General features: G+C 38.1%; 1 protein-coding gene across 1 annotated transcript; it reads right to left on the bottom strand.

Annotated features, from left to right (window-relative positions):
- Positions 1–1,676: 1,676 nt before the first annotated feature.
- On the bottom strand, positions 1,677–10,890 carry LOC306867610 (cell adhesion molecule CEACAM5-like). The gene is made up of 13 exons (XM_079413372.1): positions 10,848–10,890; positions 9,207–9,242; positions 7,286–7,558; positions 7,079–7,213; positions 6,724–6,894; positions 5,429–5,713; positions 4,009–4,251; positions 3,798–3,926; positions 3,413–3,514; positions 3,160–3,216; positions 2,909–2,995; positions 2,504–2,563; positions 1,677–2,349 (listed from the first exon to the last, which is right to left on the bottom strand). The coding sequence occupies exons 1-13, from the start codon at positions 10,876–10,878 to the stop codon at positions 2,309–2,311; spliced, it is 1,650 nt and encodes a 549-aa protein (XP_079269498.1). The 5' UTR covers positions 10,879–10,890; the 3' UTR covers positions 1,677–2,308.
- Positions 10,891–16,314: the final 5,424 nt, after the last annotated feature.

Here is a 16,314-nt window from a genome sequence, read left to right on the forward strand (position 1 = left end):
GTGAAAGTCAAAAACACATAAACAAAGGTCTATATTAGAGTGCCTCTCATATTAATCTGGTTAAATGTAAATTAATTTAATTTTACCGTAAGGTACATGAACAGTGTTGATCCGAGATTGCGATCGTAACATTAACATGAGACTTCTCCTGTTTGCATTGTGATCTGTATTTTTACATATTTATTTTAATATACTTTCTATATCCCTCCATGGCATATTTAAGACCCACGTGAAGGTCCATCTGTGTCCCAAATTGATCAGAAACACCTGGGAAGACGGTGAGCAACTCCATTTGTTTGTCCGAGTGAGCAACAGTAACTAAGGGGGGGGGCGGGGCTTACCGATTCTTTCCAGAAACATTTTAGGATATACCTGCCTATCTAAAACATTTTATTTTACAAGCAAACAGTTGCTGGTTCACATTGACTTTGATAGCAGGAAAGAAAAATCCTATGGAAGTCACTGAGGACCAGCAACTGTTTGGTTTTCCACCTTCTTCAAAATAGCATTTATGTTCAGCAGAAGAAAGAAACTCATTCAGGTTTAAAACAACTTTTGAGTAAATGATGGTATAAAAATAAAACATTATGACAGATGACAGAATTTTTTTTATGGGGGGAACTGTTCATTTAACGTTAAAAAAACAACAAAACGCGAAGAGAAAAATCACTCACTATTCTTGACTGAAGAACTTTAATACAGTTGCTTTAGGAATCAGTCTATGTAGTTGTTTTTATTTTTATATTTGAAAATCGGCATCCTATTTTTTAGGCTTATTGTACAAGCGCAAAGATTTGTTTTTTATTGTGAATGTACACAAATAACAGCAAACATTTTACTATTCCGATTATCTTAATGACTAAAAGGAGTATTTGCTTCCACTGTTAGAAGGAAAAACAAATGAAGTGATTGCTCCAGCGCAGCATGCACGCACACAGGTAAAGGGGTCCTCTTATGCTCTTTTACAAAGTCTTGATTTTGTTTTGGGGGTGTACTAGAACATGCTCTCATGCTTGGTATTGAATTGTTCTCATGCTGAATTGTTTTTATTTTTATTTTATTTATTTTAATGGCTGTTTTGGGGTTTCTGGTTAAAGACTGGTCTCTATATGGTTTACTGAAGCTGAGATTGGGTAGCACTATTAAAACTTGTTCTGGCCCAGTTCAGGGGTGGTTACAAATTACTATTTGGCTGAGTTTTGTCTGCAGTCCAGATCTGGGCCACACAAGGGCTGTATTCTTTGCTGCATGTGGGCCGAGTCTAACTGCTTGTTTGGCAGTTAGATTTTCTCTCTTCAACATCATACCATCTAAAGCTCTATATGCTGTCTATACACTGCACATTAAACAAAATAAGCTAAATTTTTCCAATTTAGATAAACATCTTAAGAGGAAGGTACATATCTGGAGAGTCTTACTCAGTCTTAGCTGCAAATTCAATTCAAGTTGTTTGAAGGTTTTAAGTGTTTCTTTATACAATAGTTGATGAATGTATTGTAAAATTTTTCAAAGCCCATTTTCTGAAGCCAGAGTCTGTTCTCAAGGGTAAAATATCATCTGTGATATAGATGTTAGTGAGGAAAGCCCCACAGGAAGGTCATGAATCTTTTGAACCTCTGTCCATATCAGTTGTCACATCACATTTATCGCTCACGCTCATGCCACATACTAGCACTGCAGTAATTAGATCTTATTTTATTGTAATAAAGATATAAACAAAAGGTATAAATATTACAGCAAAACTATAGTTTATAATTATAATTGTGAAGGATTATTCTAATTTCGAAGAACAAGCAAGCTACAACAGAAGTCAAACCTTTGACCAGTATTTTTAAGCAGTTTTCAAATCTAAAGATTAGACTCACACAGAGGTATTTATAGCAATGAAATATTTTAGAGCTGAAAATAGCTAGAAAATTCAACATTCACTATATCCATTTATAACATGACTTTTTCCAGCCTAGAACATTTCCATGATTTTTCCAGACATGGAAATCACAATTTTAAAATTCCCTAATGTTTCCATAAAACCCCTGCTACAAATACATTTAAGATCAAGAAGAACGAAAGAGGAACCCAAACTTTCACAACAGAATAAAAAAAAAAAAGGCTTTACAGTCAGCAAACTTTCTCTTCCACGTAATGATCATACCTTTAAGAAAACAGAACGGAGCTAAAAAGATAATCACAGACATTAAATACTGCTCAGAATCACAAAGATGATAAAGAATTGATGATCCTGGTCATTCTCCAGCAGTTCTCAGCCTAAACTCAGTGTCCTGGGATTGAAGGTTTCTCCTCCAGCCATTTATTTAACCTGAGCATACGTCACATCACTAGATCCAGCAGCTGAAAAATGTGAAAATGAATTAAAAATGCTAAAACACACACTTTGATTTCTGAATATTTAATTTTATTCTTAGATGCTCAATAATGATTGTAGATGAAGTTTTTTTTGTGGCCCCTTGGGAAGTATGATTGATGTTTTTACTTTGAAACTCACCTTGATGGGTCTCCAGGTTCAGTTTAGAGTAAACCGTGTCTGAACTTTCACTGGTATTTCCTAAAAGATGCCAACCGTTAGTATCACTAGTGCTTACTGTGTGTCCAATATTCATTTTACATTCATAAAATATCTGCTTCTACAGAGAGAATAAAATCAATTATTTTAAAACAATTTGACCAAATTACCACGAAATCAACGTAATGTAATTTGCGTGCAATGACCGTTATCGATCAGACTGATTTCACAAGTGTTTAGGGAAATGCTGGTGGTGTTTGTTGCTGTTTGGTGTTGTGGCAGAAATTAAAATCAAAGGGGCTTTTCCTCCCAGAGGTCTTTAGCTCTGCTGAACACTAGTGTCATGATCATAAAATTATATGAGCATCAACTTTTGTTTCAGTTTACCTTCGTTTTCTTTCTTTTTCTTCTGTTTCTCTGTGGATTTGAGTTCAATCTCAGCATAGGTGACTTCAGTAGGTCCACTTACAATGTCTTCAATGAATAACAGAGAAAAGAATAAGACGTTCGTTTTAACTGAATTTCTCTGCAAATATTACAGTGAAATATAAGACAAAGATGGTTTTATTTAGAAAATAACTACTGCCTTATTAAATGATCAACATGATATAATTACCTTCTGTAACATCATTAGTTACCTGTGCTTATGTCTTTATTAATTGTTGCATCGATAGAGTCATAAATATGAGCAGTTCCTGTAATAAAGTAATGCCTCTAATTAATTTAAACCCACAGAAAAATATTGTTTTCATGCTGACACCGACTTAAAGCTAAACTCAGCAAAATATGTAATATGCCATCAACATTATAAATTACATATGAAATATTTTGATAATGAAATACAACTGAACTACTGTGCATCTTATTTATGGTTAATGGGTAAAGACTGACCAGACATGAGTGTTTTATTTCCTGCTTCACTCTGGTTCTGCTCTGATGTCTGACTGCTCTTCTGCTGTTGACGGACACTAGAGAGAGACTGAGATCTTCCACCTAGACAAACATAACATGTGCATGAAAAGATTTTGAGGGAATAAAGGGTTAAAAAAAAAAAAGACTTTAATCTCCTTTATGCATACATAAATGGATAATTTGCAGTTATTTTTATTTGGAGTAGTACCTGCCCAGCAGAAAACTACCCAAAAAATCAGTCTACATACAAGTTTTAGACCGGCTAAGATCAGAAACCAGCTTCGGCTGTTAGAGGACGACAGGCCACAGGTTTAAGAACAGAGTCTGCAAAAGTGTCTGAATTTGAATATAGCAGAAGATGAACCTTTGGTGTTTCTGTAGCACCACAGCAGGACCAAGACAATGATCAAAAATATGACGATCAGTCCAGCAATCACTCCAACTGTCACAGGATCGAGACCAAGACCATCAGATCCTGATCTACTGGAGGAAGCTGAGATGAATGTATTTTACAGTCATATTAGTGCTGTATATTATACAGAAGTATTTAAAGTGTTTATAGTTCCTACTCTCACCTGTGACTGAGATCCAGCTCTTGGGTGACTCTCCTCTCTCTGGGTGTTTGCAGGAGTAGAAACCCTCGTGTGACTTTGAGACATTAGAGATGATCATCTCTGTAGTTTGATTCTGGATGAGTGACCCATCTTTATAGAAATCAGCTCTGAGGTTTGGTGAGGTTGAATATTGATCTAAACAGCGTAGAGTCAGAGTTTCTCCTTCAGTCACAGGATGAACAGGACTCTCCAGAATCACACCAACTACAGAAACAGAGCAAACATCAACTGACAAATAGTAAGAATATAGTAAGAATGTACCAACAATGTGGTGATGACAACAACAACAACAACAACAACAACAATAATAATAATAATAATAATAATAATAATAATGCATTTTATTTAGAGGTGCCTTTCAAAACACTCAAGGACAACTTAATAACAATCATAAATTACAAGACAGTAATACAAAGCAATATCTATTCAACATTAAATTAAAATGAATCAGGAAAAGCTAATTTAAAAAGATGAGTTTAATACGTGATTTAAAAGTAAGAAGAGAATCACTTTCACATTGTTGTGTAAGAGAGTATCAGAGACGAGGAGCAGCTGAACGCTCTGAACCCCACAGCGGTGAAATAAACAGGAGGAAGAACAAGAGAAACAGATGAGGAAGATCTAATGTGTGAACACCAAAAGTGAATTGAATTATTTGCACGAGTAGATTGCATACAAAGTTAATGCAAAGACACAAATCAGAGAGATATATGGGCTTCTGCAGATGTGCTCCGTGGAAGAGGTTCTAGTTTATGGAGTAACTCAAATAGGTTGTTTGCAATCACGTGGTTCTGATGACGAACAAATGCAGCTGGAGGGCAGGAAGTGATTTTTCTCCATAGGAATCAGTAGCAGAAACTCAAGATGACTGTGTTTTGTGTTGTTTATGAATGCTCAAATCAGTCAAACCGAGAAAACACAAGGAGCTTTTATCGTGTACTAAAGTGTGTTGTTCATAAGAGAGGAAAAGTCAAGAAACTGATCGAACAACGCAGGAAAAAGTGTCTTGTAAACCTGCGTCTGCAGTCAGGAGCAGAGTCGGATTATGACGTCATGTGCAAACAACCTATAGGACAGAGTTAATCAATACAATAATAATAATAATGATAATAATAATACATTTTCTCATGGGAGTTATGAAATATGTAAACAAACATGACGTGGGTAAATGACGGCACGATTCTGGATAAATTTAGAATCACAATATATTTTTTTTATTTTTGACAAAAGTGAAAGGTTGAGCAGTGGCTTATTAGTCAAAGGTTATTTATTAGTCTAGCGGACTCATTGTTATTCAGGAGTATGATTGTGTCGGTGACTGAATTGATAACATAAAATAAGGGCTTTTGTGAAATGAATAAATACAGAAACACAGACTCACGGTGTACAGTGATATTAACAGGATGATATTTCTCTCCAGATTCAGACACACACCAGTACACTCCAGTGTCTAATGTGCTGGTGTGTCTGATTGTACATGTAGATCCTGATTGTGATCCCCACACTGATGATGAACAATCTTCCAGCCTCCACCATCTGTCTGTGTATCTCCTCACTGTCCATCCAGTAGAGTTACTCTGGTCCTCACAGCTCAGAGAGAGAGAGACATATGTGAAGTGTTGAGTTCTGTTGGGACTGACAATCAGAGAGACTGGAGGAGAAACACCTGAGAAGACAATTACAGCTACAATTTAGAAATCAAGTCAAGACAGTTTTATTAATAAAACACTTTACGCAACTTACATTGTTTCAAAGCAGCTTTTCAGAAAAAATATGAAAGTATTTCCATTTAAAACTTCATAAACAAAATTACACCTGAAAATATTTGACATTATGCCATCAGCAAGTAAACTAAAGACAGCTGTGAGAACCAACAAAATCCTCCATAAGGTGTTACTTTTGGAGAAAAAAAAAAACTTGTAAGAAACCAGACTCAACTCTGGGGTCAGTTCTTCTTTGTCTGTATAGTGTGAACCTAGTAGTGTTTATAGTTAGCTGAGATTGTTGTATATTAATTTACTAAGATATAATTATTAGGCAGATTCTAATCAAACTGTAAAATCATTGATTAAGTGTTTATATGGTTAATCTTATAAAATGTTCTGATGTGCACATTGATGGAGTGTCCTGTGTTGTTGGTATAGTGTCTAGAATCAAGGTTTGGTCAATTACATAACAATTTAAAAACTATTTATTAAATAGGTCATATGATACATTTTTATGACACCTATTTGATTATGTTCCCTGAAGTCCACTTATGTAATTAACTTTTGTGCCACAGTAGTTATATTTTAGTTTTTCATGACAATTTTCCACCGTTAGAATTAAATGTTTTACATTTTTGCCGCTAACCCAGGAATCAATGAATGAATGAATGATGCATTTATATAGCGCTTTATTGTGTATTGCTGTACACCCAAAGCGCTTTACAATCATGTGGGGTGTCTCTCCTCAACCACCACCAGTGTGCAGCATCCAATCAAGGTGTTGCTCGTTAGTTTGGTTTTATTTAGGTGCTGCTAGTAGATGCAGTAACTACACCTGACAGCAGAAGCATCTTTCTCCATTCACACCATTAATAAGTAGCTGTATATTATGACAGGATAACATTTCAAGACACATCAAGCTTCAATTTCCAGAGAGTCTCATTCATTCTGTGGTTCAGTCTGAACTCACCAGTGACCCATAGTGGCTGTTTGTTGCTGATGGTTGTGTTATAGCCTGGATCTCCTCTCTTTGCTTGACACATATAAACTCCTGTGTGATTTATAGCAGCAGAACTGACAGTGTAGTTTCCTCCAGCTCCTCTGCTGCTGTCTGAGAGCAGATGATATTGATTGCTGTTGCCTGTTTAAAGAGAAAAAGTGCAGTTACCTCAAGACATGAGCAGACATTTATACATGAGTCTAATAAATGACCTTTGTTGGTATAATCAGAGCATTCAGATTGATTAAATATTTTTAATCTCCATAATATTTTTTATGAATCCAGTTTATTCAGATGTTACTAAATGAAGCACATTATATCTTACCTGATGAGACAGTTAATGTGAACCAGCTGAATGTCCAGCCTGTAGAGGAGCCCTCAACCTCACAGATCAGAGTCACTGGATCTCCTTCAGTCAACCACGTCTGTGGAGAAACACTTAAAACTGCCTGAGCTTTATCTGAAATAGAGAAATCACTCATTAATAACATGTTAAACTTGTGTGTGAATGTGAAGAGATGATCAAACTCACCTGATACTGTCAGTGTAACTTCATCACTGAGGTGTGATGTTCGTGATCCTCCTCTCTCTGCTCCATAACAGGAGTATTTACCTGCGTCAGACTCAGTAACATAACTGAATGTGTGTTCCTGTCGTTCACTGAAAGCATTGCCTGAACCATCTTTATACCAGCTGTACTGCCAGCTAGTGACTCCTTCAGCATATATGTCACATCTGAGAGTGACTGTCTCTCCTCTGAATACATGTTGAGCAGGTTTGATGGTCACTGTGGGTTTTGGTGTTTCTGTACAATGACAACAATTCACAATACAATTTAGAAACACGAGTTGTGAAAGTTTTTTTATTAAAGTTTTCCAACAGAAGATCTTGTCTCTGTTCTGATTTCACAGAGAATGCAATATATATATATATATATATATATGCACACAGTGGTGTGAACAAGTGTTGGCCCCCGTCCTGATTTTTTATTTTTTTGCATGTTTGTCACACTTTAATGTTTCAGATCATCAAACAAATGTAAATATTAATCAAAGATAACACAAGTAAACACAACATGCAGTTTTTGAATTAAGTTTTTTATTATGAAGGGAAAACAAAATCCAAACCCACATGGCCCTGTGTGAAAAAGTGCTTGCCCCCTAAACCTAATAACTGGTTGGGCCACCCTTAGCAGCAACAACTGCAATCAAGCGTTTTCGATAACTTGCAATGAGTCTGTTACAGCGCTGTGGAGGAATTTTGGCCCACTCATCTTGGCAGAACTGTTGTAATTCAGCCACATTGGACAGTTTTCGAGCATGAACCGCCTTTTTAAGGTCATGCCACAGCATCTCAATAGGATTCAGGTCAGGACTTTGACTAGGCCACTCCAAAGTCTTCATTTTGTTTTTCTTCAGCCATTCAGAGGTGGATTTGTTGGTGTGTTTTGGATCATTGTCCTGCTGCAGAACCCAAGTTCACTTCAGCTTGAGGTCACAAACAGATGGCCGGATATTGTCCTTCAGGATTTTTTGGTAGACAGCTGAATTCATGGTTCATTTATCACAGCAAGTCTTCCAGGTCCTGAAGCAGCAAAACAGCCCCAGACCATCACACTACCACCACCATATTTTACTGCTGGTATGATGTTCTTTTTCTGAATTGCTGTGTTACTTTTACGCCAGATGTAATGCGACACACAGCTTCCAAAAAGTTAAACTTTTGTCTGTATTTTCCCAAAAGCCTTGGGGATCATCAAGATGTTTTCTGGCAAAACTGAGACGAGCCTTTATGTCCTTTTTGCTCAGCAGTGGTTTTTGTCTTGGAACTCTGCCATGCAGGTCATTTTTGCCCGGTCTCTTTCTTATGGTGGAGTCATGAACACTGACCTTAACTGAGGCAAGTGAGGCCTGCAGTTCTTTAGATGATGTTGTGGGGTCTTTTGTGACCTCTTGGATGAGTCGTCACTGCGCTTTTGGGGTAATTTTGGTCGGCTGGTCACTCCTGGGAAGGTTCACCACTGTTCCATATTTTCTCCATTTGTGGATAATGGCTCTCACTGTGGTTCGCTGGAGTCCCAAAGCTTTAGAAATGGCGTTATAACCTTCTCCAGACTGATAGATCTCAATTACTTTCTTTCTCATTTGTTCCTGAATTGAAAACTCAAGTTATATTTTAACTCATTTAGTTTAATATTTAAATTTGTTTGATGATCTGAAACATTAAAGTTTGAAAACATGCAAAAAAATAAAAAATCAGGAAGGGGGCCAACACTTTTTCACACCACTGTATATATACATATATTTCTGCTGTTTTTGATGGATGATATATTTTGTGTTTCTTGTCACATCTCAGAAATGTCACATGAATAATTAAACTTGTTAAAAGAGTGCATTTATAATGCAATTTAATGTTGAATCACTCATATGAAAATATGAATTAAATTGACTCACCTTCAGTATGTTGAGAGTAGATGTTTGAAATCAGCACTAAAACACAGAGAGAAAAACTGATAATGTGAACAATGAACTGATAATTATATATGTAGGTGATTGACAGCAGGGTATCATCGAGTAGTATCTTCTGTTAAAAGGCCGATTGGCTGTTATCTGGGATGCATCACGTCAGTTTTCCCCTTTGTTTCTCTTGTGTTGACGGCGGCTGTAGGTAAGCGTGCTATGTTTTAATAGGTGATCATTTGGAAATTGTTGGGGTGCGCATCACTTGAAATCGTTTCTGTTAATCATAGAGCAGCTTTATGTTTTGGTGCCCTTTCGTGCTGCTTAGTGGATTTGATGACTCTTCGCCTCTCAGGTATGTGTATTGTTAAGAGCTCGTTGTATAGGGCTAGTATGGTTGTGTGGGCTTAACTAAATAGGTGTGATTTCCTGTATCCCATTGTGCTGTCGGTGGACATGACTGTGACAATCCCGTGCCTATTCCGTTTCTTATTGATATTCACTTTTGTGAGGACTTGCTTCATTAGTGATGTCCATATTGCCATATGTCCATATATTCATAAGTCCATTTCTATAGTCTCTTCATTTCTTTTTGATTTATTGCAGGAGCTGGGGTCCCACGGGTGGAATGATCTTCCTCCTTGTGGTGGTTGTTCTTTATCGTGTGCGGTGTACACTTTAAGTGTTTGATAGTGTGATCAGACTGCACGGGACGGGTGCATGTGGACGTGTACTCTTGTAAAACCAAACTCTACATTGATTCCCGTCGTTTGGAGCCTCAGCCCTGCCGGTATTATTCAGTTTTTGTTTGACATATACAATAATTGCTACCTACTAAGTTGGTTTGTATTATCTTTTTCATTTTGTATTTGTTGAAGTGGGGTGTCTAGTGTCTCTTGGTTTTACTGTCCAACATTTTAAACCATGTCTGTATTAATAAACATTTGTATTTTTATACGTTACTCACGTCTCTTGCCTAATTCTATGAGGGGACCGAACCTGTGTGCTTTATTACTCAATTTGAGTGGTTTGAGTATTTCTCCTGGGGTTAACTCCTAGGGTGGCGTAGTCGGACTTTCTTACTAGTAAAAACTTAGGCTTGTGTCTCAAAATTGCACCGCCCTGCCACATAAAGATGAACAAATATTAAGATATTGTGTGGGGACTGTATATGTGTCTAGATAAACATGAAAACATCTGACTGGTATTTTATAGATTTGATCACAGCAGAAAACTGTTTAGAGAACTTGAAGGAAACCGTCTGATCACGAGCAGAAGAATAAAGACAAACTCACTAAACTTACTAACTGTGTACTAGTGAATATTACAATAACAGCATCAATAACTGCAAAACAAACCAACAGAACTGATTCAACACCATTACACATCACAGAACTGACTGACTGAACAAACACTGATCTACAACACAACAGAGTGCATTTCTCTTTCACAAACAGCACTAACTGCACACTTCCTCTCTCAAACTCATCCTTCACTCATATATCATGGACTACAGCTGGATCTGAAACTCTGAGAGCAGCAAGAAAAGACATAAATCTAGGAACACTAAAACACTTGATCATCTACATAATATAATAATTCCACTGAAATACATTTAGAGAAAATAATACTCACAGAGCACAAGAGGAAGTGGACTGAGCTCCATACTGACTGAATGATGACCGACGGTTAAAGACACAGACTGTGTTAAAGACTCAAGACTTCCTGAAACCTGCGGTCAGATCTTTAGAAACATTGTGACAGATTAAAGATACAAATGTACCTCGTGTGTTACAGAAGATCTTTTGATAATGTTGATAATCTTGTAACATGTTTTCACAGAATGTCAGACTGAATAACATGCAAGCTTTCTACTGAAATGTTGTTGTGACCCATTCAGTATTAAATTGAACAGGATTTATCTGCTATTATGAAAAGTTGTATTCTGGTGTGTTTAATGAACAAGAGAAATAGAGCAATATTTTGATGGTTCTTTTTTGTAATTATGGTATTAGCTGTATTTATAATGATGTATTTATATGACAATAAAGTGAACAACTGCTGCTCCTCCTTCGCTGGTTCGTGTGATGAAGCTGAAACAGAACAAACCACAACTATGAGCTCATCTATCTATTTCTATTCTATCAGGCCTCTGACACTGATATATTTGTACCTGTGAACACAGTTTAGTATTCATGCACCACGGCAAGGGATGGGCATTAAAACATATTTAATGATTATGATTCCAGTTACAACAATTCAGACTACACTGGTATGTTTCACACTGTTCATTCCACTGCGAGAGAGACTGCGTGTTTTGAGTTTGAGCGCCATTGAGCGCAAGTTGATTCGTTATCGTCTATTTTCTATCTTAAAATCAATTTTATACACTATCATCTTCGTTTCTATAACGTGTGAATATATCCCCTATAGCATTCTAAAACAAAACCAATCAGAGCGCCTTGTTATCACTAGTTTATTTTGATTTCCCGAGTCTGCTATTAGCTTATAGCCCGTTAACATCGCCAGCGCGTTTGCCTCTAATCTCGCTTACATTGCTAATACTCTATTCACACATATTACCATTGTTTCACTATTACGTGCTTAAATGTCTACATTTGAGTGCAGGTGAGGACACATTCAAGCTGCATTCGGTGCAGCTGGAGCTGGAGGCCGTGGAGAAGCAGGCCCAGCTGAAAGAGTGGAGAGCTGCACTGGAAACATCCCGGGCTGACGCTCACAAGTTCAGGTTAAGTATACAGCACGCTGCTAACACTCCCACCACCTCTACCCCGTGTGTTTCTCTGCACAGACCCTGTGCACCCAGGACGCAATCTTCCCAGATGTCCTTCACTCCGGCGCCGGGACGCCATGGACCCTGGGTGCACGAGCAGTGGAAGACGCAAGCCAGGCCCCGGGTGACGACCTTCAGGATACCCGCAATCCTGAAGGGCGACAAGAGCATTGGCGCTGTCGTGCTGCACGTGGGGGTTAACGACACCAAGCTGCGGCAGACGGAGACACTGAATAGGGACTTCAGGAGCCTGATCGAGACGGTACGCAACACATTACCAGCGACGACGATCATCGTGTCAGGACCGCTTCCCACGTATCGACGAGGACACGAAAGGTTCAGTAGACTTTTTGCTTTAAACGAATGGTTATTGTCATGGTGTAAAGAACAGAAACTGCTCTTTGTTAATAATCTGAATCTTTTCTGGGAGTGTCCTAGGCTTCTCCGTGCTGATGGCCTGCACCCCAGCAGAGTCGGAGCGGAACTCCTGTCGGACAACATCTCCGGGACGCTACGCTCCATCTGACTAGTAAGCCAATTCTCAAATAACTGCTACGATGACTTTTGTTCTACTCACTTAAATGATAGAAGTACTTGCGTTGTCCAATCTATACAGACTGTGTCTGTTCCCCGAATAGCGAGGTCAAAATATAATTTTAATGCAGGATCTAGAAAAAAATCTGATCGTGATTAAACCAGAAAAACATAAAATAAATGAACAAAAACTATTGTTAAAGCTTGGGCTCCTAAACATTAGATCACTCGCACCCAAAGCAGTTATTGTAAATTAAATGATCACAGAAAATAATTTTGGCTTAAACCAAATTAATATATTGGTCTAAATGAGTCTACTGTTATAAACATGAGCCCCGGCAGACGAGTAGCCCCAGAGTGCACCCTGGACGATGGGGCGGGGCGACATGTGTGGCTTGGTGGCGCCATCTCTGAGTACTTCGGGCAGAACGGAGCTGTGAGTGGCTCACGAATTAAGTCTGGGGAACAAATTCTTAATTTGTGGCCATGATATACTCCTACCTATGCTATAGCACGTTAAATGAAGTCAAATATTATTGCACTTTTTACAATAGGCTACACAAAATAGTCATTGAGCAGTTTTAGCTGGGCGATGTTGATAAAAATGATCCACTATTTGAGATTTAGCTGTTTTGTAATCAGAATCAGAATCAGAATGAGCTTAATTGCCAGGTATGTTTACACATACAAGGAATTTGTTTTAGTGGCAGAAGCTCCACAGTGCAACAGAATGAGACCGACAAGACAAGACACAGATAATAAAAAGAATAATATATAAATATACAAAATAGACAATGTACAAAATAGCAAAAAACACAATATATAATAGACAATTATGCATGTACAGTTATGATATGTGCATAACTGTACATACATAACTGTCTATATTATATATTGTGTTTTTTGCTATTTTGTACAGGCCTATTTGTATATTATTCTTTGCCCATATTCATTATTTTAGGATCGGTGTATAAGCACAAACTGAGGAAATGATGATCATTCACTATAGTTCAGAAAAACCCGCAAATGGTTTTATTTTAAAGAACAACTGCGGTGACAATAAGACAATAATACGAAATAGCCCATCAGCATGAACTGGGGTGAACTTTATGTGTGGATAACGGGAATGAAAACCTTAATATTTAATTTTATTATTATTATTATTTTGCATATAGGCCTATTTTAAATGGTTTTGTTTACTAAAACAGCTGTTAAATTAAATCTGACCAATCAAATCGAATAAAATATTATTAATGTGTTTTAGTGCGTATTTAAGCAATAAATGTTCATATATTTTCTCTGTAACATTTTTATTTATACTTTTATATATAGGCTATGCACAAATTGAATGGTTTTGTGGCTCAATCCTTTAAAAAGAACCAGGAATCACTATCCTATATTAGACCTACTGATTTGAGATTTTTAGTAGGTTAGTTATTATAGTTATTATATATTTAATAAATAAAAAATATTAATCACAGAGACGGTCTCTTTTACTCATTAAAAGTGCTCACATATATTACACAGATTTACATCTCTGAGTGATTTACTATTTGATAGTTATGCAGGTCTATATGGCTGCAATGATCGAGTGTTAATTAATCTAAATTCATCCCGTACACAGATTTGAACACGCACACATAATGAGGGTGTGGATACATAAATAACTGGATGTTACGTGGACACTTATTTAGCCTACTATAATATAGGAACCTTTAAAAATTGTAAGATAATCAATATAGGCTCAAATATTTTATTAAGATATAAACAAAGAAACATTGAGCTTGTCATGAAAACATTTTATTAGCACTTTATAACCTACAAGTTTGTGACGCATTGAGCAACGTAGGCTATAATTCATCTCTTTAAACAACAACAAAAAACAGTTGTGCTTTAAAACGTAAAATCAGCCGCTTATGTTTGTGTTTGTCCATTTCTAAAATACATCTAAATTATTCTAATTTAGTGCTGATCCTCAAGGAAATATGAATGAAGCGTTATTCAGCCTGAAGAACCAGGAGGTGCCGTCATCAAGAGTTTATTTGTAAACAATGACTTCATCTGACTAAAATTACCATGGTTACTAATCAGATAATAATTAAGATAGGCCTATGATACTAGTTAGCACATAATATTTCTCTAATATGGCCAAATCAATTACAAAATCGTATACAAAGGAATGCGCACACCAATAAGATTTGCCGTGTTATAAACCAATGGAATTGGGGGTGTTCCAATGTGTCGCCCCGCCCCAATCGTCCAGATTGCACTCTGGAGTACTTGCGTCAGTCTGGTCGTGGGGGCGGGGTTGCAACAATATATAGTGATATTCTCAATGTTACTCAGAAAACAGGATACAGGTTTAACGCATTCTAAATACTTCTGCTTAATGTTACACTGTTAGATATGCAAAATAAATCTCTCCTATCTCTTGCTCTGGCTACTGTGTATAGTAGGGCCATATACAGATTTCCTAAAAGAATTTACAGATTTCCTCTCAGATCTATTGGTTAATATTGATAAAGTGCTAATTGTCGGAGATTTTAACATTCACGATGTTAATACAAATGATGCGTTAGGACTTGCGTTTACTGACCTAATAAACTCTTTTGGAGTCAAGCAAAATGTCACCGGGCCCACTCATCGTTTTAATCATACGCTAGATTTAATTACATCGCATGGAATTGATCTTACCGATATAGATATCGTACCTCAAAGTGATGTTACTGGTCATTTCCTTGTATCGTGCATGCTGCGTATTACTGATATTAGTTATATGGCTCCGTGTTATCGTCCGGGCAGAACTATTGTTCCAGCCACCAAAGACAGATTCACAAATAACCTGCCTGTTTTATCGCAACTGCTCTGTGTACCCATAAATACACATGAACTAGACGAAATGACTAGCAACATGGGCACTATCTTCTCTAATACATTAGAAGCTGTTGCTCCCCTCAAACTGAAAAAGGTTAGAGAAAAACGCCTGGGATACTTATGTAACCTCAGTTCCTCGAGGGAACGAGACGCTGCGTCAAACGACGCTTTGGGGAACGCCTACAGCGTAACCGGCTCTGAATACCAATCAAATCTGTCCAGAAATGGGAAGGGACGTCACGGGCGAGGTGACGTAATGACCAGCTGGTACAAAAGCACGTGCGGTGAAACCGGCATCAGCTTCTAGAATGAAGCAAGCGCTGGCAGGGATGCCGGACGTGTGGCCACCTGCCTCCTGAACCAAAAGAGCCAGACGGCAAAGTGGGGCGTCCAGAAGGAAGGCCCTGCCACCATGATGTGCAGACATAAGCCAGCCCGACCTGCTGTCGCGTAGCCCTTGCCTTCAGAGACGACGCAGCGTCAGGGGACAGATAGCTCGCAAGCGTCTGTTCCACCCACGGCATCGCTCTGTAACCGCGCTCACTCGTCCCCATCACACTACCGAAGTAACAGAATGAGGGGATGAAGAGGCGGGCCGAAATATTTTCCCTACAACCTCGACACCTCAGTGTGGAGGTCGGGGAAAAAAAGGGCAGGCTCAGATGTGGAGGTGAGTCTAAAACCGCAGAGAACGCAGTATAACCCTCTCTGCGGTTCGACAAAACACTCCACAGGCTCCTCATATGGGACGACAGAGTGGGTGCAACATGCTCGACGCCTCCCATGTCAACCTCCTCGGAGGACTCGGGAAGCACGCTCCCCGAGTCCGCGTGCTTCCGGACTCGGGGAGCGGTCGCGGGATCCGGCAGGTGCGGATGGAGAAAGAGACGTCTAATGTCT

The sequence above is a fragment of the Barbus barbus genome (assembly GCF_936440315.1).
Source record: "Barbus barbus genome assembly, chromosome: 49".
Lineage (NCBI taxonomy): Eukaryota > Metazoa > Chordata > Actinopteri > Cypriniformes > Cyprinidae > Barbus > Barbus barbus.